At 39.4% G+C, this 27,966-nt stretch overlaps 3 protein-coding genes across 3 annotated transcripts; 2 read left to right on the top strand and 1 right to left on the bottom strand.

Moving 5' to 3' along the window:
• The first annotated feature begins 2,128 nt into the window (after positions 1–2,128).
• On the top strand, positions 2,129–3,604 carry LOC139741698 (beta-1,3-galactosyltransferase 1-like). Its single transcript, XM_071652279.1, has one exon. It carries the CDS (start codon positions 2,129–2,131, stop codon positions 3,602–3,604), a length of 1,476 nt encoding a protein of 491 aa, XP_071508380.1.
• A 6,165-nt stretch (positions 3,605–9,769) lies between these two features.
• LOC139741700 (beta-1,3-galactosyltransferase 5-like) lies at positions 9,770–12,543 on the top strand. Its single transcript, XM_071652280.1, has 2 exons — positions 9,770–9,845; positions 11,591–12,543. The coding sequence occupies exons 1-2, from the start codon at positions 9,770–9,772 to the stop codon at positions 12,541–12,543; spliced, it is 1,029 nt and encodes a 342-aa protein (XP_071508381.1).
• Positions 12,544–17,839: 5,296 nt separating this feature from the next.
• On the bottom strand, positions 17,840–19,061 carry LOC139741701 (adenosine receptor A3-like). Its single transcript, XM_071652281.1, has 2 exons — positions 18,686–19,061; positions 17,840–18,186 (listed from the first exon to the last, which is right to left on the bottom strand). The coding sequence occupies exons 1-2, from the start codon at positions 19,059–19,061 to the stop codon at positions 17,840–17,842; spliced, it is 723 nt and encodes a 240-aa protein (XP_071508382.1).
• Between the last annotated feature and the right edge of the window lie 8,905 nt (positions 19,062–27,966).

Consider the following 27,966-nt stretch of genomic DNA (forward strand, 5'->3'; position numbering starts at 1 on the left):
TTGTATGTATACATTTAAAAAAAATGAATGCGCAAGCAAAATCCACTTCTGGGTTTAGAGCAGCCTGGGGCACACAAGAGGGTGCATCCCTTGATGACAGGAAGGGTGGCCTCCTGGAAAGCAGCAACTGATGATGGTGCTGTGACTGCAAAGAGAGGTACATTAGTAGGGGTTCCAGGTCCTGATTGTGCGGGGGTAGAAAGAATAGTAATTTCTTAGCGTCAATGGGTGCGGCAGGAAATTCGTACTTTAGTAGGTGATCGTCTCTGCTGAAATATTTAACTGGAGTTATATACACTGGAAGTGGGATATTGACGTGATGGTGGTGAATCTTGAAGAACATGGTGCATCGTGCTAGAAGTCTGCGAGTGTGTAAAGTGTAAAGAAAAACTTCATGTCACGAGATTTTAGCGGGGTACATATGGAACTCTTGCCTATCACAGCATTCGTTCCGATATCATAATCATTCATACCGGTGAAATAAAGTCTCACATTTTGCAAACACCCATGGGTTTATGTATAGTGTATCTATATACAATGCACTGTATATATTTACGTATAATATATACACATACTACATTGTATATATCTACGTATACATGCGTATATATAATTGTATATACATACACTCAGCAAAGAAAAAAAAGAGAAAGTGAACACTTTTTAACTCTCATATTTCGCATAGAGTCTTTGGCTAGAAATTAAAGTATAACAAATACCATTCTAAAGGTAATTCAATTGACTATCAGCCTGGTGGGTCAATAAAAAGGGAAACTTTACACATTGGTAAACACATTCGTTTTTCTCTTCCGAGGCACAAAGGACAAGATTGCAATAACGAACAAGTTGACATTCATGAGTAAGTGCTCTACAACATATGAATGAGAACAAAAGACAAATTTAGCACTATAAGAAATACTTATTATTTTGAAAATAAACCTGTGATCTCTATACATAACGTTTTTGTAGACATGATGATAACGAAAGACTAACAAAAATGGAGTAAAATCATTAATCTTCTGTCAAATCCCAATTCAAATGGCATTAGAGAGGAAGTGATACTTACAAAAATGTTAGAAATTTGACATTTTATTACATGTATGTAATAGGAACTATAAAAAAATATTTGGCTCTTGATTATTGTCTCATGAATTCCTAAATTTGTGAATTAAAAGAATGAGATAATGAATTTTTTCATATCAATCACCTTTGTGGCCAAACTCCCTACAATTTTGTATATCCTTTGAAGTTGATGTTGACAGAAAGTTCTTATGCCCCCTCTGGTTTCCCACTTTGGTCTTCTAGTTTTAGTTTGAGGCTATGAAAAGGTACAAGAGAACAAAAACATATTTTTGCTATTTCATTCATGTCTCTCATTGTTTTAAATTGGTCTTTTGTCATTGTTTCTTGAAGGACATTTGTACATGAATAACAACATGTCAATATTTGCAACTTTCGCTTTTTACTTTGGAGGACAAAAATGAATGTGCTCAATCATGCATACCTTTCCCCTTTGTATTGACCTCTGGGCTGATTTACAGTGTAGGTAATAAAGTAGCTTTAAAAGATATATACATGTAATATATTGATTTTTATCAAAATCTTCTACAGTGTATGAAAAATATTAACTGCAAGAAGTGGTAACCTTTTTTTTTTTTTTTGCCGAGTGTATAATTGTACATGTAGTTGTGTAAACACGAAACATGATCATTAAGTTGTATTTGATGGAAATTGAATGTCCGAAATTAATAAGTAATGCTTCCCCCTCAACTCCTTCAATTTATTTTCTCAAATCCACTTATGATTTACAGATTAAAGGTTGTCAAGTGTGTTTGCTGTGTCGTCACAATCATGACTGTTTATTCTATCTTTAAAAATAATGCCAAGTTAAATCCACAGTGCCTTGACAGGAGATGAAAACGCGATGGATTTTTGGCGAAATAATGATTAATGAGGAAAGTAGCGTGATATTCGAAATACATTATTTCAGCTAGGAAAAGCTTTAACTTATTCATGCGGTTGCAGTAGAATTTCCAATACAATTTCTGAGAAGAAAACAAATGAAACAGACGCATCAAAGCTTACAACTTGTATGCCAACTTCTCTTTATTTTTCAGGTCCTTGCAAGATGTCGATGATAGCTCGATCCAATCTCGTGCGCATATCATGGCTCTTCCTTCTCGTACCCCTTGCCATCTATGGGCTACTCTACCTCCACTGCAGTTCGAACGCCGAATACTCCCGCGAGCTCCATCGACGTCGACTCGTCCTTTGGAGTATAACCAATCGCGAGTTGTCGGCCAATAAGACGATACGGACGTTTGCCCGGCTCGGGCTCCTGCCCGACAGCGCTGTCGTGGGCAGACTCAACGACACCTTGATGTTGCTGATGGACGCGGACAACGATATCGTGAACGTTCCCATCAGCACAATGGCCAGCGGTCTGGATGATAGGGCTTTGATAAACCTTTCGCGTGGAAATGATAACCATGAGGCGACGAACCTCCGTGAAATGGGAAAAGGACGTTTGAGGGAAGATAATGTGCCCGAGACAAAGATGGAGAATGAAATCATTAAAAAGATCAAGTCTGATGATGGCGACCTGATGAACGATGATGACGAGGAAAGCGAGGCAGAGGATGACGAGGCTGTCCAGAAGGAAAACGAGAATGCGGCAAACCAGCGAGCAGTTCCGGAAATTAAAGTGAAACGGTACGTCGACGAGCGCGTCGACGAACACAACTACCGTTATGTTCATCTACCTAAGCATCGCTGCACTCTGTCCACTGGGAAAGTCAAGCCCGTCTTCGTCATATTCATGGTGGTCACCGCGCCAGGGAATTTCAAGCGTCGGTTGGTGGTTCGTGAAACCTACGGCAATGAAAAGGAATGGCCCGCCATCAAACGCGGTTCGTTCACCTCGGTCTTCCTGCTCGGAACTCCGAAAAACGCTACTCTCCAAAAGCTGATCGACGAAGAGGCCGCAAAATATGGAGACATTGTGCAGGAGGACTTCGTCGACAGCTACGCGAATCTGACTCTGAAGACGGTGATGGGGTTGAAATGGATGACGCTTCATTGTCGACACGCCAGTTTCATGATGAAGATCGACGACGACTCAATGCTGAATCAGGGTCGGTTCCTCTGGATCTTTAAGAACTCCACCATTTCCAACTGGACGGCTGCAGAGGCCCTGATAGGAGCAAAGGTCTTCCGAAATACTTCCAGCAAGTATTACATATCTGAAGAATACTACCCATCTCCTACTTATCCGCCTTACCTCAACGGGCCTGGCTACATCATGTCAACGGATCTGGGAGCAGCGGCTTACAAGGCGGCCCTCACCACACCCCTGTTTCCCTGGGAGGACGTCTTTCTCGGCACCTGTCTCAAGAAGCTCAATGTAGATCCCGTCGTTCACAGACATTTCCTCTGGATATCGGACGAAACCCTACTGTCCATCAAAAGCGAAAAGTCTCTAGTAAGAAGACTGCGGGCCTATGTGGTCGTATCAAATCTCTATCCGGAATATATGCGAATAATGTGGACTACCTGTAAAATCAAGATATACGAGCATAGATCGCGCATTCCGCGACATCATTAAAACTGACTCATGGAATGAAGCTACAGTTATAGTTTGATTATCACGTTCAAGTGATTAACAAAAAAGATAATTAGTGAATTTAGCAAAGACAGTGTGTGCAATGATGTTGTAAACTGTACGCGCTTGATCTATATTTGCATTTTTTGTTGAATTATGTACAAAGAGTTTGCAATTATGAGTATGAAAGCGAACTAAACAAGGAATGATGATTTGTAATATCAACATTAGATGAAGGGGCACTTTCGGACCAATTGATTATCAATCTGGAAGGAAATGCATTATGTATTGATTCTTTTTACATTTTTTAGCACTAAGGTGAAATTGATTAAAATCGGAATGGAAATAAAAGTAGTTATGAAATGACGAAATTATTCTAATATCTTACCAAACAGTTCTTGAACAGTTGACACGAATATACAAATAATTAAGCTGATGATGTCATCATCTCACAATTTTTCACTGTTTGTGTACAAACAAGACTAACAAAATAATTGTTTTTTTCTGTCAAAAAAGTGTAAAACATGTTAATTTCCTCTGAATAACTTCAAAATCATGATCAGTCAAAATAATAATTAATCACTCATTCATTACGATTTGAAACTGGGACATAATGGCGTTTGAACAAGCAAGCAAACAAACAAACAAGCAAACAGAAAACCCGATGAAATCTTAAGATTTTGTGCACATGAAAACCACGTGGCACGCTATGAAGCGATGGTATCATCAACTCACTCATTTTCATATTCATTTTGACTGTTCAAGAACTGTTTTATAATATTTCGGAAAACTTCAAAATTTCATAACTTTCCTAATTCTTATCATTTTTAAGAATAAAATACTGTCATTCTTATCAAATTTTACTTTTCCTTTTCAGAGTAACTTTACACTGTTCCGAAATTGTCTCTAAGAATACGTTTTGTTGTGAAACTTCTACCTTTAAGTAGGATCTAAGAGAATGAGAGGAAATGTTTTCACTGAAAAAAAAAACACGAATGAAAATGCTACTCAAAACGCCTTTCATCAATTCTGTTTCAATGCCTCAATCAAATTTAGCCTATCAATTTTGCGAGTGATATTGAGGTATGGAATAGATTTGCTTCAATACGAAAAAAAAAAAACCTACTTGTTCTCTTTGGTTTCTGAAACATTTGCGTACTTGAGGTTAAAGGGCACCTTTTTAAAGTGCAGCATCGTCTGGTCCAGTGCATATCAGTGTACGTGCACAATGAACTGGTGCGTGCATGACTCATCATAATGTCTTGGTCTTAAATAGACATACATCGGATTACAAATTTGTCGATTCAAGAATAGGTTGAGAAAGAAAGAAATATCTTGAGCAACTCCCACTTACATACATAAAATATGGTACTCAGTGTGGCATCTATATCATACAATGACATGTATTTTGTATAGGTTGTACCATGATTACGGGTTGACATCGTGTATGACAAAAGTCTAATTCTGCTCTTTCCTCGTGTATCTGTGTGTGCTTGCGTGTATGTGTGCAAATTATTAGCATCTGCGTGCTTGCGTAAGGCTCTTGTTATTAAGCTGAATCAACTTGTCACTGCACGCCTGGCAGTACAAGACACAGAAGACACACTATTTGAACACCGAAGATTTGCTCTATTGTGACAACAGGCCAGTGGATGTAGGCTGTAACCAGGAGGGGGTTTCTTTTGTGTAACGCTCACAGCGCGGTAATGAGAGAGGCTTGAGTGATTCTCAGTTTGCATGGAAGCCAGACAAAGGCCCTATTATGCTGCACAGGTTGTAAATGTTAAAAAGGCGCCGTAAGTGATTTCACCTTTCGCAGGATTTGTGATGACGTCACAATCACTGCCAGCGGTAGTTCATTACAACATTGTATGAATACTTTATCACCACGAGATAAATCCTTGATTGCATGTCTGAGGGATGGGTTTTTGTGTATTTTTAAATCTTTGTGTATATTCGTCCATCAGGTCGATGATGTAAGGAAGTTTTATATAGTTAATATCTTTCATTTGGATATGCTTCGTGTTGATGGCGAACGAAAGCACGTGATTTACGAGTTACGTCTTCTGGAGCGGGGAATGATCTTATTAATGATGCACAAAGTAGATTTCCCTATTTAGAATATTCCATAAGCAGACGTTATATACGAAATAGGTCTACATTGTTTGTGCTTATGTTGCTTGATTCATGGAAACAGGGAGGAGTTATCTGACGATGATTTCGAGTCAGTCTGTAATGTTTTGAATTTTTGTCAGGGCAAATACTTCGAAATTCTATTAACGAGTCATAAGGTACGCTTTCCGATAGCAAGAAGGCAATTTTACGACATGTAATCTTTTTGTTTAATGAGCATAAACTCCTTCTTTGTATCCTCTCTCTTTTAAATGACAATCCCAGCTATAAGGTAAGAAGTCCCTTCTTTATGTCCATTGTTGTCCAAAGTGTGTTCGTAGATCCAGAATTACTATGGTTTTAACGTTCTGAAAAAAAAGTAAAATCAACTGCTGCGACAATGTAATGCTAATAAGTTTCTTTGTTTATTTTTAGATCCTCAAGCATATTAACAAAAATCATATGCAGTTTGGTACAAGATATTAAAATCAATTCAAAATAATGCTGTGGGATTCGATGAGAACTGTCTTCTGCCGCTCGCTAATTGTAAGAAGTTTTGAAAATGCTACATGTATTCATTGTCTAATAGGCTTCTTAATAAATTTCGAGGGAAATTGTATCTTAGGAACCTAAGTGCGTGATGAGCTTAAAAATAAAATAATGTTTTATCGGAGACACGCAAGTAATCAGTATTTCACTTAAATTGCGGGTTTATGGTGTGTAGTGATTATCATACATTGAGCAGTATAAGAGAAGTTAAGATATATATAGTTTCTCTAAAGGCAGTTCTTTTCGTGATGGTGAACTGTGAAAAAATCCTCCGTAAATATTTCGTATAGTGAATTCTTGTAGATAATTGTGTACTGGTAGAGATGAAATATATTACTGTGATGATCAATAATTCAACTCAAGGCGTGAAATTGCACTTTACAAGAATGTTCGAACAAAAAAGAAGGGTAAGAAAGCGAAAAGAAACAGCTGTTTTGACTGTCAGCTGTACGTGAAATATGAAATTGATGAGAAAGTCGTATTACTCTGATATCCTTGACTTCAGTATAATGACTGATGTGATACATTCTATAAAACTTAGTTGGCATGCTCGTGTAAAAAAACAACAACACATCTTCATTTTCTTTAAATGACAAATTGGAATGTTCCTATACAGTGCACATGTGTGTGTGGTATTAGAGTGTGCAAAATATAGATTTTACTCTATGGCATATCTTGATCATCCTTATGACCATGATAACCTTGACGTAAGATGTTTCCATCCAGTCTATATGTATACAAGCAATGGTATTGTTCGATAGGCGCTGGAGTCTTTCTCCATAACCTCTCCGTGTCTCTATGTAACAGTTGCAACAAGAATTAATTACGACACTTTTATTTACAGACATTTAATAATTGTTGTTGTTGTTGTTGTTGGCAGTTTGAGAACCCGGATTGACGCCATTTTACACATACTGGCATGCAAAAAAAAAAAAAGTTTTCATGTTTCCAATTTTAGTCATGCCGTTTTCAAATTTTACTCATACAACCTTTTAATGCGGACGCATGTATGTGTATCAATTTCTTTTACTTGTCTCATTTTCTAAAGTAATTATGTGAAAATATAGGATGTCGTGAATAATAGCGTAATTTCACGGTGATATGACATTCTGCAAGCTTGATCACCTTTCCAAATACACGACGATGCAATTGCCAGTACGAATAAACAACTTTGATAAGGTCTGAAATAGTCTACTGTTTCGCTTCATTGGCGTTTAATTGCGCCCATTTTTTTTGTACATAATAATCACTTGTTCATGTTATGTCTTTTTTCAACTTCGCCATGAATCAGTAATGAAGTGCTAGTAAAGATGAGCTTTCGCCAGCAGGTATGGTACCGTTTCTGTCTCTCCGCGACAAAAATGGTAATCCTGAACAATCATTTATGTGGTGATTTTCAACGTATTTCATATGTTTTTACAGTCTTTATGGTGATCCTGTCAAACTTTTGGAATATTTTAGCATTACTTAATGATATAAAGAATGTTCAATTTTATTTTTCATGTTCTCGTTAGATATTTTCGTCGGATATCTCCGTTATATGGGTTTAATTAAAACAGTTATTTTATCAGAAGTATTTGATTGTGTGCTCTTTTCACGTTTATTACAGCGTAACATCTTCTCTTTCGCTCATAGATGTAGATTTGGCATTCATTCTTTTATCCACGCATTCAGGGTATGTTGTTCTTGTATTTGCTTTGTTTCTATACTGTATTATATAGCACAATATTAGTGCTATAGTACAAATAAGAAATAAGCGGAAAGACCATTACGTACAGAAGGGTATCAACAAAAAGAGAATGTGATGTGTGTTGAATACATATCAACTAATGTATATCACTAATACATAGTAACAGCCTTTTGGGTTCTACTATTTAACTCCTTATAGATTAAACAACCGTGTTGGTGGCAGGTTTTGTACATGGTGCCTATTTGCGGCAGGGGCCCTTTCATTCATTGCTGAAAGCGCCCAATCCCGTGTAACTTCCCACATAACACTTGCGAATAACTCCTGCTTGTGTTCTAAAGTGGGAATACATAATTTTTGTAAGCACGCAAAATGTTTATTAGCTGTTTTATTAATGAATGAAACTGCCCTGCCACAAATAGGCACCCTGCCACATACAGGAGTAGGAGACCTTTCCATATTTTCAATAGATCAGTTTACAAACGGAGTCGAATTTCTCGGACACCTTTCAAACAAATGAGTTTCTTTGAGAAGGATTTCCAGTGTGTTGCGCGACAGAGCAATAGTCGATTAATGCAAATTGGATTCCCGTGTAACTTATTTTGATATTTTACATCATCGTGTACGCATAGGGCCTATGTTTCAGATATGACAAAAGGCGTTCTTTCAATGTAGAAAGTTTGCCGAGACCTTGCCCGACATAGGAATGGCAAATGCATGCCTATTGCATTCCAAATATCAAGATGCAATTAGTATGTACAGGTGGACCGGATATCTTGTTTCTTAGGTCCTATCAGGACAAAATAGTAACGAATTAGCCACGTTGGTAAAGTGCCCTATGAAAACGTTTTCAGCAGGAACATTAGTTAGTTACAAAACTCTGCACCTAGCATGCTTAGTCCTCGTGATATCTGTGGAATATCTATATGAACTTGAATACATTTGTAAATTAACGAGTTCGATGAAAGAGATAGATATATGAGCGATAGGAATTAAGAACCGGTCAATCTAGGTCTACCTCAGAGCTCTACCAACGTACTTTTACACCCAAGTACCTGAGTGGTGACGTCACAAAGTAGCAAGTTCAGCAAACTCGAGGTGAGGGTACGGTCACACATCAGTTCCTTTTTTGACCTCACGTATCGTTTGAGTCAGATTGTATTGATTAAATCCTATCGATCACCTCCTCCCTCGCATTGTACTTTATTAAAGCCCTCAAAAAATGTACCCAATGTTTCTTAAAATACCGATGGAATTTAAGGGAGAGAGGTCCCAGAACGGTCAAGCGGATACTTTCTTTCATTTTGAAGTCAGATGCATTACTCTCGAATAGTTGCGTTGATAAAAAATGTCTGTTGCTCTGAAAGACGAAAGGAGTCGACTGATGAACTTGGTTACCTGAATGTTAAAGTGGTTGTTCCCGCGAAGGACAATACATTCTTATACCTTCCTGCGACACCCTGCAAAGCCGTTGTCCACATAATCGATTTAAAGGATGCGAAAGAGCGAAAATAACAACGACTCACAGGTGGTGGAACAATGGCCGGGTGAACATAACACATCTACGGGAGGGATTTTTTTTCGGCAGTTGTATTGTTTGGAAGAGAGTAAGTGCTGAAGAAATTCTTTTGGTGGAAACTCATTCATAATCAACTGTACGCAGCTCTTTGCACAAGTAAACAACTCTCAAACGATGGCTCGTGGTCTGAATGTGCGTTCACCCTACTAGAGCTGACCAAACTTGATCTACGGAATCACGAACCACTGACTTGATATGACCATGGCGACGAATAGGTGTAAATTGTCATGAGGGTGAATGAATGAACGAAGAGCTCACGGAGGAGGCAGTCGTGTGCATCGGCGACTTCATAGACATCGATGAATGCAGACCGTCACGTGAGTTATGAGAGTCGCTGTTATAATACTATGCCGTGTCACTTGGCTACATCCAGACTGACCCGTTGCTGTAATGTTGAAACAGTCCGGGGGCGACGACACTAAATATTGCTTGATGTACTGCGTCCCAGTATTCCCTCCGGTTATTGGCTATATTTTTTTATGTTTTTCATTTTCCTTGTTGATATCAAATTTCGTGTCCTCATGACATTACAGTGGAAGGTAGATCAATTGATTTACGCCCACAACTCATAAATGCATTTGATATTTGCGCATTGCTACTATTATTCCTATCCAAGACAATTTGATAAAAACGTGAACGTACAGTGCAGGCTTTCACTGATTGTGTTACGAATGTACATTATACAGGCATATTATGTATGTATAGAAGAGTAATCTGCTATTTGTGAATCTGTCTCGTTTGGGAACTTGCAGTGGGAAAATCACCAGAATTGCCAAAATTGTAGAATAACTGCATCTTTGGAGTTAAAAAAGATGTGCATTGTACAAACATTGTTGTGTTCCTCTAGGCAAGTCCAAATAAAGCAACAGAAACGATATAATATAGCCTGCACTGTTTATTGGTTGAAGAAACGGGGTTGCAAACAATGACGCATTATTGATTACAGACATTGGCCCCAAGGCTTATACTTCTACAGAAAATAGACATTAGGCAGTAAGTGTGGGTTGGAGGTGCAGGGGTGCTTAGAATTATGGTTGTGGATAACGGTTAACCGCATAAGCGACCCCGACACGTTCGTGTAACTGGTTACAGCGTCCCGGGGGCGTTAGGTTGTGGATAGCATTGGATGAAGACATGGGCTTGGGTCAACGTGAATAGGTGTATCACACGTATATACCTATGAAACTCTTTTCAAGGCCATAGATGGATTTCTTAAATATTCAGCCATGATATGGACCATTGTTTCCCTCCATATCAATCAGGGGTTTGCGTATGATACACTGTAACATAGTCTAATCGAATACATGTGGCCGGTTTTTGTTACCTATTAAAGATCTAGACGTAGGCCTACCTTTTGATCAAAGGTTGTTCTTGACAACCTGAAAGTTTGTCCGAGGCTTGTTCTGCTTCCTTGAGCACCCAATCATGCATTCTTATGTGAAGCTGCTTTATCACCACCCTTGTTCATTGTGATTTGTTATGAATTTTGAAAACATTCATATTCCCTATCCCAATCACTTTAAATTCTGTAACTCTGTACCCAGTATAACTAATTTATAGATGTTCCCATGCAAAAATCTAAGAATTATCCGGAGCTTCCCTTTAAAACGTTCGCTGCAGCAGTGTCTAATTCAAAGTAAAAGTATGACTTTGAAATTATGAAATAAATGATAGTCGTTGCTCGTTATTTGTAATGGAATTTCTGTGAGAAATGAATGTGAATGTTAATTTAAAGTGTTATACTGCATCAAAGATTTATTTTAGCATTCGTTTAATCGACATGGAAATGAATGGCCCTTTGCTAATGTGGTTTGTTTGTTTGTTTGCTTGTTTTTTTTCAGCATGAACGTACGAACCTTGCCAGCCCGCCTTGCCTGCTTGCTGTTATTCGGGCAGATCGCCTTCTACTGTTTCGTGCACCTGAGGAGTCGGTCGACCAGACGAAAATATCCAAAACATATTCAGTTTCCCGGGATGTTCCAAGCCGTATCCAATCACAGATTAATACAGGGTAGTAGACTACATCGTTCCGATGAAGATTCACTCCTTGTTCATCATTCAGTGCAACCCTCGACTCTAAACAAAACTGCGCAAATCAAAGATGGCGGAACTATACAAGAAAAGCCAAAGAAATCTTATCTGGAAAGACATGCCGACGAGCACAACTACGCCTATCTGCACAACCCGGCAAACATCTGCATGACAGCAGGCAACACCAAAGAAAAAGTATTCGTGATTTTCGTCGTAGTTACAGCGCCGAAAAATTCCTGGAGGCGCCGGGTGGTTCGCGAAACCTATGGTAGTCCAAGCGCGTGGCCCCTGCATGCTCGGGGCAGCTATAAACGGATCTTTCTGCTTGGCTCGACTAGCAACGCAACCATACAACGATTCATCAACAAGGAGGCAGAAAAATATGGCGATATCGTGCAGGAGAGTTTCGTCGACGTCTACGAAAACCTAACGCTAAAGACCACCATGGCTCTGAAGTGGGTGACGAACTTCTGCCGCCATGCGCAGCTGATGATGAAAATCGACGACGACTCGATGATCAGCCAGACCCGTCTTTTGAGCATCCTCGACAAATCGTCGCCGACCAACTGGACTGCCGGCAAGGTGATGGTGCAATCTCCAGTGTTTCGTAATCCAGATGCCAAGTTCTTCCTTTCCGAGGACTTTTACCCTCTTCCTACTTACCCTCCATACCTCAACGGACCTGGCTACATCCTCTCCACAGACTTGGTAGAAGCCAGCTACCAAACGGCTCTGACCACGCCCATTTTTCCGTGGGAAGATGTCTTTGTCGGCTTTTGCCTCGCGAAGCTCAACGTAAAAATGGATAACACCACGTATCATCGATTTCTCTGGATTCCTTCTTTCGACAGCGTGGACGAGAGGCGGAAGTACCTCATGGTCGTGCGGAGGATGAGGTCATACGTGGTCGTGACGAACTTGGATTACAGATTCATGCGCATTATGTGGGCTGTCGGGAAGCTAAAGAGTCCTGGTACCAAATGAATGCGTCAACTCGTTGCGTACTCATTGTCATATTAATTGTCGTAGTCTACCATAGGTCATTCCACGAGACCAACACCCGCGAGTCAAACAGCCCTAGAGTTTGGCATTGAAAAAAGTCCATGAGTCATACAGCCCATGAGTTCGACACGAAGTAGATACAGCCCGCGAGTTCGACATTACAACATGGGGCTTAGTGTGTCGGTCTCGTAGGCCCTTTTTGCTTAGTGTCAAACTTATGAGTTGTAGACCTATGACTCGTGGGCTGTATAACTCATGGGCTGTATGACTCATGGCTGTATGACTCGTTGGGTGTATGATTCGCGGATGTCAAACTCGTGACATGGACCCGTATCGCATTCAAACTATCATGCTTTTATTCGGAAATTTGCAGTACGGTCTCAATATTTAGACTTACACACAGAACACAATCGAAAATCACATGAGTTAGCTTGATTACCTACAACAGGACTCGACATTAGTCGTGGTGACCCGGGGCCCCTAAAATCTAATGTTGGTCCACCAAACTGCCCGAAAAGTTATCTTTTGGCGGCCCGATCGGGCAACTAGGTTTCAAGATGGATTGTTATGCTTTTATTTCGGGCAATAAAAATGTCGAATTAAAAGATTCGATCCCTGTCTTAAAAATATGATCATTTTGGTATTTTTTTTTGACCATGACTGTATTCATCCATTTCAATAAGGTAATTATAAATACGAATGTTAGTCAGTACTTCCATTTTAGAATTTTGTTTCAGAAAACAAGCATTGTATGACCAAGGGGGTACGAGAGAACACGTATACCTCCTTGGTATGACTCACAACTTGGAAAATCTTGACTCACAGAATACCTATAGAGTATTTTACCATTGTTGCTTATATGTTTCCAAGACAAGGCAAGCCGCAAGTCATATAGCGTCAGATTTTTTCTGCTGCCTTGAAAACTGTGGGAGACCTTTAACACAATGGTCGTTCAAACTCACTGTAATACCTTCTTTCATGTGTAGCCTCGCTATCCGACTAAAATTTGACAACAATTCAAAACTCGGGCTGTATTGGAAATGCTACCGACGTTGGATGAGGCAGGAACTTAAACAGAGTCATCTCAATAATCGGTGAAGATAAAAAAACAGGTATTTTGAGAAGACTCAAGTCTGCATAGTCAACAGAGAATTTTGAAGTTGTGTGTGACTATTGGTCCCTATATAGTGGTAAGGAGAATTGCTTGTTAAAAATTTTCTGCTACCATTACCCGTATAAAATGCCCCTCGTCGTCATTGACAGAATACAGTGCAGCTCTGTACTGACATTCTTCTGCCGTGGATCAGAAATTGGTGAAAACAGTTCTACCTGATTTCAAAATGTGAGCCTCAAGGCGGTCAATATGATTTATATGTGCATCGCACTGCGGACACATCAGATTTGAAGTCTTTAAAGCTATTCATACAAAAAAATTTGGTCAAGTCCGTTGGAGACAAGAGGTTGTATCTCAAGGTGTATTTGACTCTTTCCGCTCTATAGTATACATGCATATTTAGGATGAATTTGAATCAGATGTGACTGGTTTCACATTTCCTATAACATATTTTTAGTTTATCACTCAAAGCTGGTTTAACTCTCAAACAAACAACAAACCAGTGAACAAAACTGGATCATGTGGTGCTATGTTCGTCATGAATTCGACTATCAGCAAAGTGCCCTGTTTTATGAAGAGTTAAAATTGATTATAAAGTTGATTTCTATTATAAGTCTATGGCAGCCTGTGTGTTAAGGAAATTTAAAATCGATTATACATGTTTCGTTTGATAAAACAGGGCACTGGACTACTACACTACAGTAAGAGTGTAATTATGTAATTATGTTATTGAGTAGACACTCTGTACCATGTCCATCTGTTTGATTATTTTTTAACCGATGTTGGGCCAAATGTTTCAAACTTGATACACAATGCAATAAAAGCTGATAAACCGATGACTGCCTTCATTGGCTTTTACAAGGTATATTGTATTACAGTATAGTACCATTCAGCGTTGTCTGTGATCTGACCGAGTTCTCTTGTATGGTGCAAACATCTTCCGTGTAGATGTGATAAGATGTTTGCGTTGTTAATATCATTTAATCATTCGTCCATGCACTCGTCTGCTGAATCACCACACACAAGTGTTTCGTCTTCGAATTCGCATGCAGACTGTCGTATTCATGTGGCAAGGCAACGTCGCTTATCTTGAAGTATAACGTGAACAGGGGCGGATCCAGGAATTCCGTAAAGAGAGGGCGCCTTTCCAAAATTAAATTTTTATTTTTATTTCTTTTGTTTTAACAAAGAAAAAAAGGGGGCGTCCAGTGCGCCCCCCCCCCCCCTTGGATCCGCCACTGTTGAAGGATGCCTTTTCACGTCAGAGGAAGAGAGAGAGAGAGAGGGGGGGGGGAATTAAAAGCGTACGATTAAATTTGCAAAGCTTTTGCGGATGCTGATATCGATTTAACAAGAGTTATTCCGATATGTATAGAAATGGATCAGGCAGCTATACATTGACCTTGTTTGTTTTGAGTTAAATAGTAGGCTACATATACCAGCCCGAAAGTCATTTTCAAATGATTCGATCAAAGATAGATAAACTTGTATACTAGTCGAATCTCGAACTCATATAGACCAATTCGGTTTAGGTACTGTTTTTATGGTAATTTCTAACTGGGGGCTTCAAGTATGGCTAACAAAAGGTAATTTATGCACTGACATAGCAACGAACCTGGCTCATTCCTTGCATAACCCATTGAAAGTGCTTTTGTTTTTCTTTGCAGGCCTCAAGTTATGGCCGCTATAATTTACCATGCTCTGAAGTCGGATTCATCTATATAGGTACATGTATCACATGATTGATGATATCATAATGAATTACATTAATAACGTAAACCGAAATGTGCTGGTCGTTTTCATGATTTTATGTCGTCTCTGAGATGACATTTTTTTCGTCACCAATACACAAAGTAAGATTTGACACCGACATAATTCTAGCAACAATTCGAATCGATTCCCTCTGTCCGTGTTTTTGTCCCTTCCCCTCTTCACACACACACACACACACACACACACACACGTGCGTGTATATATATATATATATATATATATATATATGTGTGTGTGTGTGTGTGTGTGTGTGTGTGTATGTGTGTGTATGAGCACATTGGTATTATGTGTGTGCATTTGGCTATACATGTATGTGATTAGCATAAAAACAGCACATACTAAAATTGATAACAACCATGTAGACACAGATTAGTAAGGTTGTTCAGGCCCTATTCACGGAAACCCGTGTGTGTGTGTGTGTGTGTGTGTGTGTGTGTGTGTGTGTGTTTTAAATCTTGCTTGTAACTGCTGCATTTTGGAACAATGCAATTAAGCAAAGGCATAATGTGCTTGTCATTGTTTTGGCTAATACAAGACTAGTGGCTACAGCAAGTGACTACCACATTACACTCAGACGGATCATATACTATCTCACGTCCCTTAATGACCACACACTCGCAATACGTATCGTTCTTTTCCACTTTATTATTCTTGCAAATAGTTGGACGAATTAGTGATATAGCATGCCGTATTACATGTATAATGTGTGTGTGTGTGTGTGTGTAGTGTGTGTGTATGTGTGTGTGTGTGTGTGCGTGTGTGTGTGTGTGTATGTTTAGTAATTCGTAGTCCTCGTGTTGGTCTAATGATGTTATCAATAACAGAGCAGAATTCCAGAACTGTATCATGCTGTCAATTCCAGCAGTTTTTTGAAAAAACACAAATTTTCGGTATTCTGCCCTTTGTCAGTATCAAAATAAGTTGACAAAGGGCAGGGTGCTCGAAAAAATTGTGTCCTCTTTAAATAAACAGTTGGTATTTACAGCATAATACATTTCTGGAATTCTGTTTTATTTTTGATGATAGGATATATACAGTGAAGCCTCGTTATATAACGAGGTCCATGGGACCGCTGATATCACCTCGTTATAATTGGTACCTCGTTATAACCGTATACCTAAAAACAAAGAAAAAAACATAAGCATCGAGTCACATACCAGTCAATCAAAAAACATATAATTATGAGCAGTCTTTTCGTTGTAATTACACAAGTATATGGATCATCATAATAGAGAAAAAATAAAAAGGAATCATTTGTGAGTTGATACGAAAAGGAAGAGAGAGAAAAAAAGAAGGGGTTCAGACCGTATTCTTCATTTTTCTTCCGAAAATCTGTCGTATATGCGTTCTTGAAAAGTGCAAGGCAGTGTCAACTTCGTGATCCTTTCTATACCTATGCTCTTCCTCGTGTACTGAACCATTCTGAGAGAATGAACATTTCCGTTGGTGAAATACAATATTAAATCTTAATGAACAAAATCCGGTTTTTTTATATTGGCAAAGCAAATAATAAAATGCATTGTTCAACTTATTTTATGCTGATGGCGCCAGGCGGGATCATGATGATTTCATCAATTATTTCGGCTGTTAATCTTTTACTATTTCGTGGGTATTTCACGCTGTTGATACCCAGCGGGACTGCAATGATTTTGTGAATTATTGGGGCTATAAACTCTCATGATGTTGCGCCAGAAGAGATAAAAAATGCGTTATTTCTTTTTTTTTCACAAAATCTCATCGCATTTTGTACATGCGTTCTAGAAAGGTACACGACAGGGGTGAATCCCTGATCCTTTTTACACCTATATCTTTCTCATAGTATTGTACCATTACTGTCATTTGTAACCTATACAGATTTAATGATAATGAACAAAATGAGATCGTATCACACACTTGTATTCGTTACTTTTTCTAGACATCGGCACACTAAGTAGAATATTATGCATTATATTCAACTTATTTTATACGCTGTTGGCGTCCAGCGGGATCGCAATGGTTTCATTAATGATTTGGGGAGTAATCTTACTTAGCGCTTGTAGGCCTACACTCCAATGTTTACTAGCCAGCAAAACAACTAGAAGTCTGAACTAAAATGGAAAGGATGTGATGAGCTGCACATGCATACCAACAACATATTCTTCCATGTTCTGCCACAAGTTCGTTTCATCAGATGAAGAAAGTGTTTGATTTTTTTTTTCATGTTACGACTGGTTTGAGCTAAGTATAACGACCTTGTTAAGGCGGTGGAAGCGCTGTCGGGCAATTCTGTTTCAAGTTTTGAGATTACTAATGTACTCAATGAAATACTCTTATGGCAGTCTGGAGCCAAAATGTCAAAAACATTCTTAACTGCAGCGAGATGATGTTCACTTAATTTCAGTTCCGGGTATCTCATACATTTAAGATTTCACCGTCCAGCTTGACTGTCAGTCTGTGATTTATGTATGTTTTCTCGGTGATGTACCCGCTTGCAGCCACCCTCGTCACAATGGTAAGTACTGAGGTGTATAGTGGGCACTGCCTCGCCACAGCGGGAAGGAGGCCTCTTCGGGCGAATGGGACGTATGACAGATATCCGGCCTTGTGCTTGGGGAGTAAGGTTTTCGTTCCGCGCCGGAGTGCACGGAGGTCGACAAAGTGGCGGTGACATGACCTTCCCCAACACCTTGCCAAGGAGGCGTCCACAGCTTTTCCGAAACTGTGACTTCGTGAACCAATACAGGGCGGGGTTGATGGCACTGTTGAGATATATTAAGGCAGTAAAACAGAGGCGGACTATGGGCTTCAACCTGAAACTTGGGTTGTACGTTTCTATGAGAATGCCGATCATTATTGGTAACGTACAGACCATAAACACAGCTTGAATACTCACAAGCTTTATCACAACTCTTAGCTCGTGAGATGACCGTGCTGTGGCGAGTGCGAAGCCCGGCCTGCCAGGTCCGTCTGCCTGGACGTCAACTCTCCGAATGCGTCTCATAAGGATGTAAATCACTCGTGCGTAGAACAATATAGTAAAAAATAATGGTACGCACTCGTGCACGTACAGTACCAAGTTTATGTATAATTTGTCGAAAAGTGCTGTAAAATCCATACATGATCGACCGTCTCCGTATCGAAACGTTGACCGGTACGATGTCACAATCATAGGTACGATAGCGGTGATCGTGGCGCATATCCAGATGGATACGATTAAAACGCGTGCATAGAACTCAGTGATGCGCCATCTTAATCTACCAGCGATGTGGAGGTAGCGATCCAGCGCCACCCCGACTAGGCTCCAGATACTGGCGACACACTGTCCTATCAGGATGCAATAGACCAGCAGACAGGACCAGTAAGGTGGAGACGAGTGGCTGATGACGATGCCGAGGATCATAGAGAGCCCGAGCAGGAAATCGGCCACGGCGAGGCTGATCAGGAAGGCAGTCGTGACGCTACGCAGCCTGTGGGATCCGCACACCGTCGCAAGTACAAGACCATTGGCAACGATGGTCCACGTGCACACAAGGACCTGCAGGATCAAGCTCACTATGAAAGATCTCGGATTACCATCGCTTCCATGCCTCACTCCTGCTGTGTCGTTCTCAAGTTCACTAACCAATGGATCCATTTTGTCTGTCCTGTCACTTCCAACTTTCCCCACACTTATACACGATGACTCACAGATTTCTATGGCGTGATAGTTGTTAGCACACCACAAGGAGAATCAAACTCACATGCATCCTCTGAGCCGCTCGAATGGAAGGAATGCTTTAGAATGTTGTGAACCTCGCAGCATTATTATTGTCTTTAAACTTCGTCGAGACAATGATTTTGATGTTTCCGATCTTGAAAAATGTAGCCGTTGACGCTACACAATGTTTCTGCTTGAGATGCTTCGAGATAATTGTGTTAGGTGCACGCGATACGTCTTCACGCCAGCCAATTCGCCACACCAACTGTTTCATGAAACTATGGGTTCTTTTATGGTTGCTAAAGGTAACTGACTCAAGAGATGCCCATGCGAAGTGTTCTAGATATACACTGGTTCCTTGTTCTACTTTGCGACGAGAGAAAAATCACGCATGCGCGCGCAGGTACTCCGCTCACGCAGGCAAAAAACAACAAAAGTTTCTCTCTGCTTTCCTGGAAATCTGCGTTGACCAGTCTAATTTTGTGTTGCCAGTACTCATATAAATCAAGTTGTGACCAAGCGCTGTCATGTATGACTCCAAAATCCACACTCCACACTTCTCTTGAGCAACACAGTAATCTACCGTTACATTATCATAATATTATTTTGTGTCGTCTGCGCATTTTTCTTTTCACTAATAGGGCACACGTGCGATTAATGCACCTGGATGTATCTAGTGCTTGTGAGTTCATCGTCACGGGGCATCGTCTATTTTCGTCACGGGTATAGACAGTGCAAGAGACGATATTCGGCTTGTTCAAAATGATCTAACATCTCGGGAGGATTGATGACGTCTTTAATGGAAGGATGAAGATGTTTCCAAAGACCACTGTGAGAAAGAGAGAAAGAGAAAGAGAGTGCAGTCATTATCAACCAAGATAATTGGAGGCTTTTCCCAGGGTAATTTGTATAATGACAGCGAAGGCGAAGTAATGATGCCGATTGGTCAAATTGTCGGTAGTATACCTGCGTAGTATTTCGGCAACTACACCTAATGAGGGTGCTAAGATTACCTCAAAATCTGAATCCTGAAACAAAACTAGTTGTCATTAAGTAGTTAGATAAACTGAAAAGAATATCCTTGCTATCTATTACAAAAAGTGCGAGATACAGAAGCTTTTTACTTCAAGCCAAAAGACTCTTTACAAGATGATTATGATATACATTTATTATGGTGTACACAACGCACAAGGGCGATGTGATTAAGATCTGTAGATAACTTTTACTGACGTTCAGCAATCAACGGATACTTTTACTAACTTTGTAACATTATCTTAAAATATTAGCAGCGTCGTTGTCAACAACAATATTATGGTTACGAACAATATGTGGGGTTTCTTAGTTCGTTCTTCATGTAGTAGCATAGAAACAACATCGTTGTCGACAATAATTATGATTACCAAAAAAAAAAAAAAAAAAAAAAACCCATGTATGGAGTTTCTTCGTTCGTTCTTCATGTAGTGGCATAGAAGCAGCGTCGTTGTAAACAACAATTATAATCACAAAATATATGGGGTTTCTTCGTTCTTTCCTTCGTTGCTCGTAGGTTAAAAGTGGTTGTAAATGGAAAAGAAGGGAGGGGTCTCGAAGGTTAAACTTTTCGCCTTCAAAGTCTTATAACCAAGCATCTGAGATGAAGCCACATCGCCGTAAAATGATGACGTTGGTCCAGTACCCACGCCTCGCCACTCTTTCTTCCTCCCTGGTTTCTTTTGAATGGTTCATTAGTATCAAAGAAGACATACTGTATAAAGAAGACATATAAAGGGGAATATATAGTATTCTCTAATTTATTTTCGCATGCAGCGAGTGTGCAATTGTAGAACCGACAGGTTCAGATCCCGGGCTATTATAGTTCCTTATACTTTTATATCAATGTATTTTAATGCATCAAATAATAAAGGTTACGATCAAAAGTCGATACTGTCAATAAAATTATCGGCGTTATTATTATTTTGATTATTACTATCTTAACAATTATCATTACTATCATTTTGTCATTGCTGGTTATTATTAGTGTCTCTACTATATACTATAGTATTACTATTATTATCATTACTACTGCACTTAATTTGTCTTCATAGTGTGTAAAGATAACGTTAAGAGCGGTGGCATATCATTCATAGCAGTATCATTGCCGCTTGACATTTTGTTCCTCTTTTAGAAATAACGGAAGATATGGGATCAATTTGGTTTCGACAAATGACAGTAGCCCTAATTATCGGTAAGCACCTCAAGTTTGTATCATCTTGAAGTAATTAGCCATGACTGATGAGACAATCTTACGACGATTTCATCTGAAATGTTGCAAACGACGGTGATCTTTCGTTGTGGCTACCATCAACAAACATAGCTGTTATAGGTAACAGTCAGTTAGGGGTCAGAAAATAGGTTTTTGCCATCGAATCAACGATATATTTATACTAAAATCAGACTTAATGAACATTCACAAATACTAAGAACACCTTCTGTATCGTGAGAAAAGACTGCTTATCGAACATCTAAGTGGTACTAATCATATCGTCCCTTTCTATGTGATATTCGTGCCATCGTTTCGATATGGCAGCGCAATTAAGGTTCATTAAGTTCGCTTCCAAGACGGCCAGTCGAGGTGATGCAAAATCTGCAGTCATGACACATCGTGCGGTTTCTGTACACTCCCCCCCCCCCAAAAAAAAAAAAGAAAAAAACGCCATCAAAACAATTATATAGGAATGATATATAGTTGTACGTGAACCTACGAAGAGGATGAAAAGGAGGAAAATGTGGAGGAGGTGGTGGTGGAGGAGGAGGAGGAAGAGGAGGAGGAGGAGGAGGAGGAGGAGGAAAAGAACGCGCACTCTCGTTAGTATCACGTCGCCTTCTTGACAAACCTCTACGTCTAGAAGTGTAGTTTCTCCTACAGACAACCCTTATCATGATTGATTATCCCATTGGAGAATTGCGTCGCTATGACAACGAGCGGGAGAAACTCTATGATGTACGTGCTTGCGACCTCCCACACTTCATTTCTCCGACTGTGACAATGGTCTGAAAACAAAAACAAAAAAAAAAAATCGAACAACAAACACTAAATAAATTTCATTAGTTCCCGCATCCAGCCAAATTAGAAGTTTCCGTGAAAGAAATTTCTTGTCAACATCACAATTATAAATGATATTTTCCTTCCTGCGAACGAAACACATATACAGAACAATACGATTGCTTGAAATTACGTTATGACTCCACGAACAGGCATTTCTACTGCGTCGTAAGAAGTTGGCCTTTTTCCTTATCTGTTGTGGAGAAAACATTCCATGACATGCAGTGTCTTTACTACTGACTTCACAGTGTTTCATTCACAACTCTATACCTCTACAAATAGATTACTCTATTATGACTGCTTCCTTTTTTTCACTGCGAATCAACAGCGAGGTTACTACAATGACAAATATATATATATATATATATATATAATCTTATACGTGTATATATATATACATACATATATATATATATATATATATATATATATATATATATATATATATATATATATAGAACACTGGTAAGGCTGAAGAGAGTAGCAAATGGTCGTATTATGATGACAGCATGATTCAAGGGGAGCCGAACGTTTTAACCAAGGTGTGTGTCTGTATGTGTGTGTGTGTGTGGGGGGGGGGGGGTTAGTGCTCGTGGTCACGGGTCAATGCTCCCACTTCCCCAACCCCTCCCCCTTCAGTTCGATGAGAAAAATGCCTGGGGACAACCCTCAATAATGAGAAATTCATGCATGGGGTTTGAGCTTTTGTGTATTACCTCATCATTTTCCCTTTTTTAATAGCCCAAATAACGTGTGTGTGTGTGTGGGGGGGGGGGGGGTTGCAGCTAGCCCCCTTTCGCTGCTGATGTGATCTATAGTGCTTAAATTGTGTGCGTGTGTGTGTGTGTGTGTTTGTGTGTGAGGGGAAATTAAGCTTTGATATTGCTCCGCAAAGGCATCATCCTCACTATAAAATGGAAAATTAAACCTGCACGGGAAAGAGAAAGCTGTGCTTTCGCTTTATACCAAAGAAAAAAAAAGCTTTTAGTGAATAGAGGACGACGTCTTCTCGGGAAACAATGCAAGCCGGATAATTGGCAACGCTGATAGGCTCGGTGGCTGGATACTTCAATAACAATTACCGCCTCCCGATTTGACGTTGGTCGGTATAAAACCCAACAAGGCTACCCCCATTTTGTTTACCAGCACATTAACGTTAATCATGGTTTGATGCACACGCATACCGAGTAAGGATTGCCGTCTTCATTCCTTTATTAATTCATGAAGCTGATGTTGTTGCTTCTGCCAGAATTGTTTCTTGTGAAAAAAATAAGACACATACGACCTACACAAATATACAGGTTAGGTCTTCATGATCTGTAAATCCAAACAAGATAAAGAGAAAAATCAAGTACAGGTGTAATCAATTTGTGGAACATTACATAGAAAGTACTGATCTCCATGCTTCTTGCATAGATCTCAAGCGTCTCAAGAAAATTAAGCTGCACTGTGATAGTGATGTTTTTAGGCTTATATCTCGTGGGAACAAAAAAAAAAGAAACTAATGAAAGACTTGAAGTGAGACTACTGAGGATGCAATCTGTACGAAAGTTACTATAGAACCGAACAGAAATCCCACACGATGGAATTTCACCAGCTGCCTAAAGATATCGATTAATAGGGACTCCACGATCCTAGTGTTACATCGTTCCAGTTCGAAAAGCAGCACAACTTGTACGGGGAGAGCAATGGGGAAATTAAAACAAGATGACCCTTACGAATGAAAAAGAGAAGAAACTCTAAACTTCCGTGGAAGATAATTGCGCAGCCACGGTAATTTACCTCAAACGGCAACGAATGGAATCGGATGCTGATGTTGTGTACACTAGTATATTGGATGGCACGCTGCGAAAAAAAAAGACACTCAGTACAAAAGAAATAAGAAAGACACTTCATTTTAAGACTCACAGTAGTCATGTTCAACGAAAAGGGTGCTATCGGTCCATCACGATAATGTGCGAATGGAAAAGTGGTTAGTGACACTATTGCATCCCACGTCTCCCCTTTGTTTTCACTTGAATCTCCAATCAATGTCTTGTGATCGAAACAACTTTAAACAGAACGAGTATAATGTACTAATTGTCATCAAATCAGTCGTTACGATACAGAGCTGCTATAGTAATGGCTATCTTAAAAGGGGTTGCTACTTTTCACATTGCAAAATGTTCTTTTTGCTTCAATATAAACCTAGACGTGAAAATGTACCACTCAACACTGCTCAATGAGAAACCGAAATTCAAAGATTTTATAGCACTTGTCATGTTCTGTTGCTTCTGTTTTTGTTTTGGATTCGTTTATTATTCTCATCAAAGTAAGTCTTATCATAGAGCGGGGCTATTTCGCTTTAAGTTTGCCATGCGCTTTTGGACTGAAAATATAAACTCAGTTAACTTTCGGCAGTAGTTGTTTTCTTGTTTTCCCAGCTGGCCTCAAAACGCTTCGTCACAGTATGTGATCTTTGGCATCATCTTATGATTAAAAAATAATAATAATAATATATATATATATATATATATATATATATATATATCATATATATATCTTACATATATATATATATATACATATATAATATATACATATATAATATAAATATAATATATACATATATATATATATATATATATATATATATATATGCTTTCCAGGGAAAACGACATCAGCATGCTGAAAAGCTGCAGGACATTCTAATTACCATCTCTCTCTCTTTCTGTTTTTCTCTCTATCTGTCTTGAGCACGGGAAAATGTTGCCTCAGTATGAAGGGTGATATTTATGACATTATTACCATCGTGACTCGTGACTTGAGAAACTATGATGACGGGCTAATATTTCATGAGCGAGAAACATCATTACACAGGTGCAGATGGGCGAAACACGCGCTGCCTTCGGCAAGGCTATAACATCCATGTCGCAACGATGGGTCTTCAGGAAATTACAAGACAGGTGCATATACTGCACGAGCTAGAACAGTCATTTCAAGAGTTATAGACCTGCGGAAAACGTACTTTCTTTATCAGCAATCAAAGGGCAACACCGGTTGATTTTTTGATAAGACGAAGTCTCATAATCTGTATGACGCATATGATTTCTATCACGACGTTGCGTCCAACAGTGAATATAGGAGGTCTTTTTTTTTTTGGCATTATCACCACACGTAACATGAGAATGGGACGGCATGTTCAACCCGATTGATAAGTGATAATGAATAATTGTATACAACCGAATCAAATGCATTGACAGAAAAAGAAGAAAATAAATGGAATTAAATTGTTATGAATTCAGTCCGTCGGTCGATAGGCAAGTCAAATGACAAATGGCATGGAACTCACAAAAATTACAGGGAAGCACTCTTCAAAATAATTGGAAAACTGCCTCCAAGTTTCTGTAAAATGGCCGATGTTAGAGAGTAAACACGACACGTGAATGTTATCACTGATAATTTTCTTGTCCGTGCGGAAAAAAATAAAGCAGTAAATGTATTTTCACAATGCACAAACGTGAACTTACTTTGTATATGCCATGTCTCCGCAGAATAATGAACGATGATATGATCAACTGTATAGAATACGGATGTTTGTCGCATAACCACTAAAATGGGAAAAGATCATTTTCGGGTGTCTCTCGAAGCCATTCTGTACAGCAGAGACTCGCAGATATCAGGATGTACTGTATTCTGAATGAGCAGAAGGGGATTTGACGATTTCTCTTTCTCAGCCCAGTTATCTTATATCTACACATATAGCACGCGATTAGATTTGCGTAAGGAGCTAAGTAACTTACCATTTCTGGGAATCGGCGGAGACTATGCGAATTTCAGAATGCCAGTACAACGAAGGTATACCAACGAGGCATTCACATCTAACCTAGATGTGCTCATCCTGTCGAGTTGAAACCACTGCCAAGTTATGGGCTGAAACGCAGGGCGTCGCCATCCTATATGAGGGAAGCCGAGGAATTATAGCATACACCACTTGTTTCTCCTACACTGATTGTCTTCCTGACAAACTACAGGCCATGTTCTCCCTCTCCTCTCGCACGATTGCTGACAGGATTTAATTTTCACTATACCGCGCTAGGTAATCCTCAGAAAGAGCATAAAGCCCGCCAACTTTTCGTGCTTAGTCGTCGACAACTTGAAAACCACCAATGGATTTCGTCAGCTGCGCAGAAGACACTGATCTTGTCGCAAAACAACGGAGACTGGAAAGAGAGAAAGTCGAATGTGAGAGGACAGAATACGAAGGGGGGGGGGGAGATAGAAGGCGGATGAGGAGAGAGAGAAAAGGATGATATATATACATAGGGCGGGGGACGCGGTGTTGTCACATACCACGAGGTAAAGAAGTGGCTCTCTTTTCCACGACTTGTCTGCCTTCGAGAAAAGGGATGATTGATGAAGAGTCGTTCTTGCCATTTCCCCTTGCCGTCAATGAGAAGGCACTGGGGGGTCAATGATTGTGATGGCGGGATAGTGACGGGTAAATGCTCTCCCATTCATTTTGTTCTGCGCTACACAATATCAACATCTACAGCTTTACAACATATTTCCTTCTCACATCAAAACGTTATCATGATTTCTCATACAACACAATAACGCACACTTACCCCTGGCTAAAAGTTCAGAGTAGGGTTTGGGTTAGATTTGGGATTAGAATTTGGGTTTGGGCTAGGGGAAAGGTCTCGGGTAATTGTCCGCGGTAATTAATATAGAATCGTACATATAGATGTACATGTACTGCATATTCATGTATATAACTTTCAAAATATAGTGTCATTGACGGTTTTGTATATTGTATCTGTGCTTGATAAGAATATTCATCTGTATTGCACTTGTCATCTTCATTAGGAAAAGAGACAAAATAAAATAAAAAGACATATATACTGTGCAATACCATGGCCATATACTTACGCATACACACACACGCAAAGAACTTTGCATAACGTATATAGCATTAAACATTACTCATTGCATAAAAGGCTTTACGATGTACTGCATAGGTTGTTGTCGTTTTTTTTTTTTCAAATTAAGAAACTCCTTCACTCAACCACAATCACGAGCTCCAGACAAGTGTAATTCTAAACCACCACGATCTTATCACTCTTTCATGCGAAGGTTTAGGCAAAATCTGAACAACTTATCCTTGGTGGAGGAAGAAGTGACGTGTCGTAAAAGGAGAAACATTAAAGAGTCCTCATTCAGGAAAACTGAGGATAAGATGGCAGTAATTATGGCACAACCATTCCGCCCTAAGTCATCAATAAAGATCACACTCAGATTTCCTGTTGGAGTTTATACAAAGACAAGATGTTGACGGGAATATAGTAGCTCAATTATTTATCTCGTGCAGTCGTTATTGAATGATTATGATATTATAGTTTATAGCATGCTACAGTGCACCAGGCCTTTGCGAAAGTTATCTGTAACTAGCTTCTAATAGTAACATAGAGAAAGGAAACACAAATGTATGAAAATGAGGATGTAGAACGCATCGACTTCTAAAACATGTGGCGGGAATGCTAACGTAACACACGATCAACTACCTGGCCCAGCAGTATCCACTTAGCATGCTCAGTGCTATACGTGACCGCTGCATTATAATAATTATGGTGGACTCGATTACAAATCATGGTCTTTTCTCCATGGGCATGATAAAAAAAATCAATGCATTAAGAACAAAAAATAAAACAGAACAAAAGTGAATCAAAGATGACAAGATAAGAATAGATTGTTAGCTAGAAGACTGAAGAAAGAGGACGG

This window comes from Diadema antillarum, unplaced genomic scaffold (genome assembly GCF_040938485.1).
Source record: "Diadema antillarum isolate AM-2024a unplaced genomic scaffold, OU_Dant_1.0 seq00000946_RagTag, whole genome shotgun sequence".
NCBI lineage: Eukaryota > Metazoa > Echinodermata > Echinoidea > Diadematoida > Diadematidae > Diadema > Diadema antillarum.

Excerpts from the sequence above, each read along its gene's own strand:
- LOC139741700 (XM_071652280.1), top strand. The coding sequence starts at position 9,770 with ATGAACGAAGAGCTCACGGAGGAGGCAGTCGTGTGCATCGGCGACTTC. Across the intron at positions 9,846-11,590 it reads CGATGAATGCAGACCGTCAC|TGCAACCCTCGACTCTAAAC; the intron begins GTGAGTTATGAG and ends TTCATCATTCAG.
- LOC139741698 (XM_071652279.1), top strand. The coding sequence starts at position 2,129 with ATGTCGATGATAGCTCGATCCAATCTCGTGCGCATATCATGGCTCTTC.
- LOC139741701 (XM_071652281.1), bottom strand. The coding sequence starts at position 19,061 with ATGGATCCATTGGTTAGTGAACTTGAGAACGACACAGCAGGAGTGAGG. Across the intron at positions 18,187-18,685 it reads TCGCTACCTCCACATCGCTG|TGCCATCAACCCCGCCCTGT; the intron begins GTAGATTAAGAT and ends ATATCTCAACAG.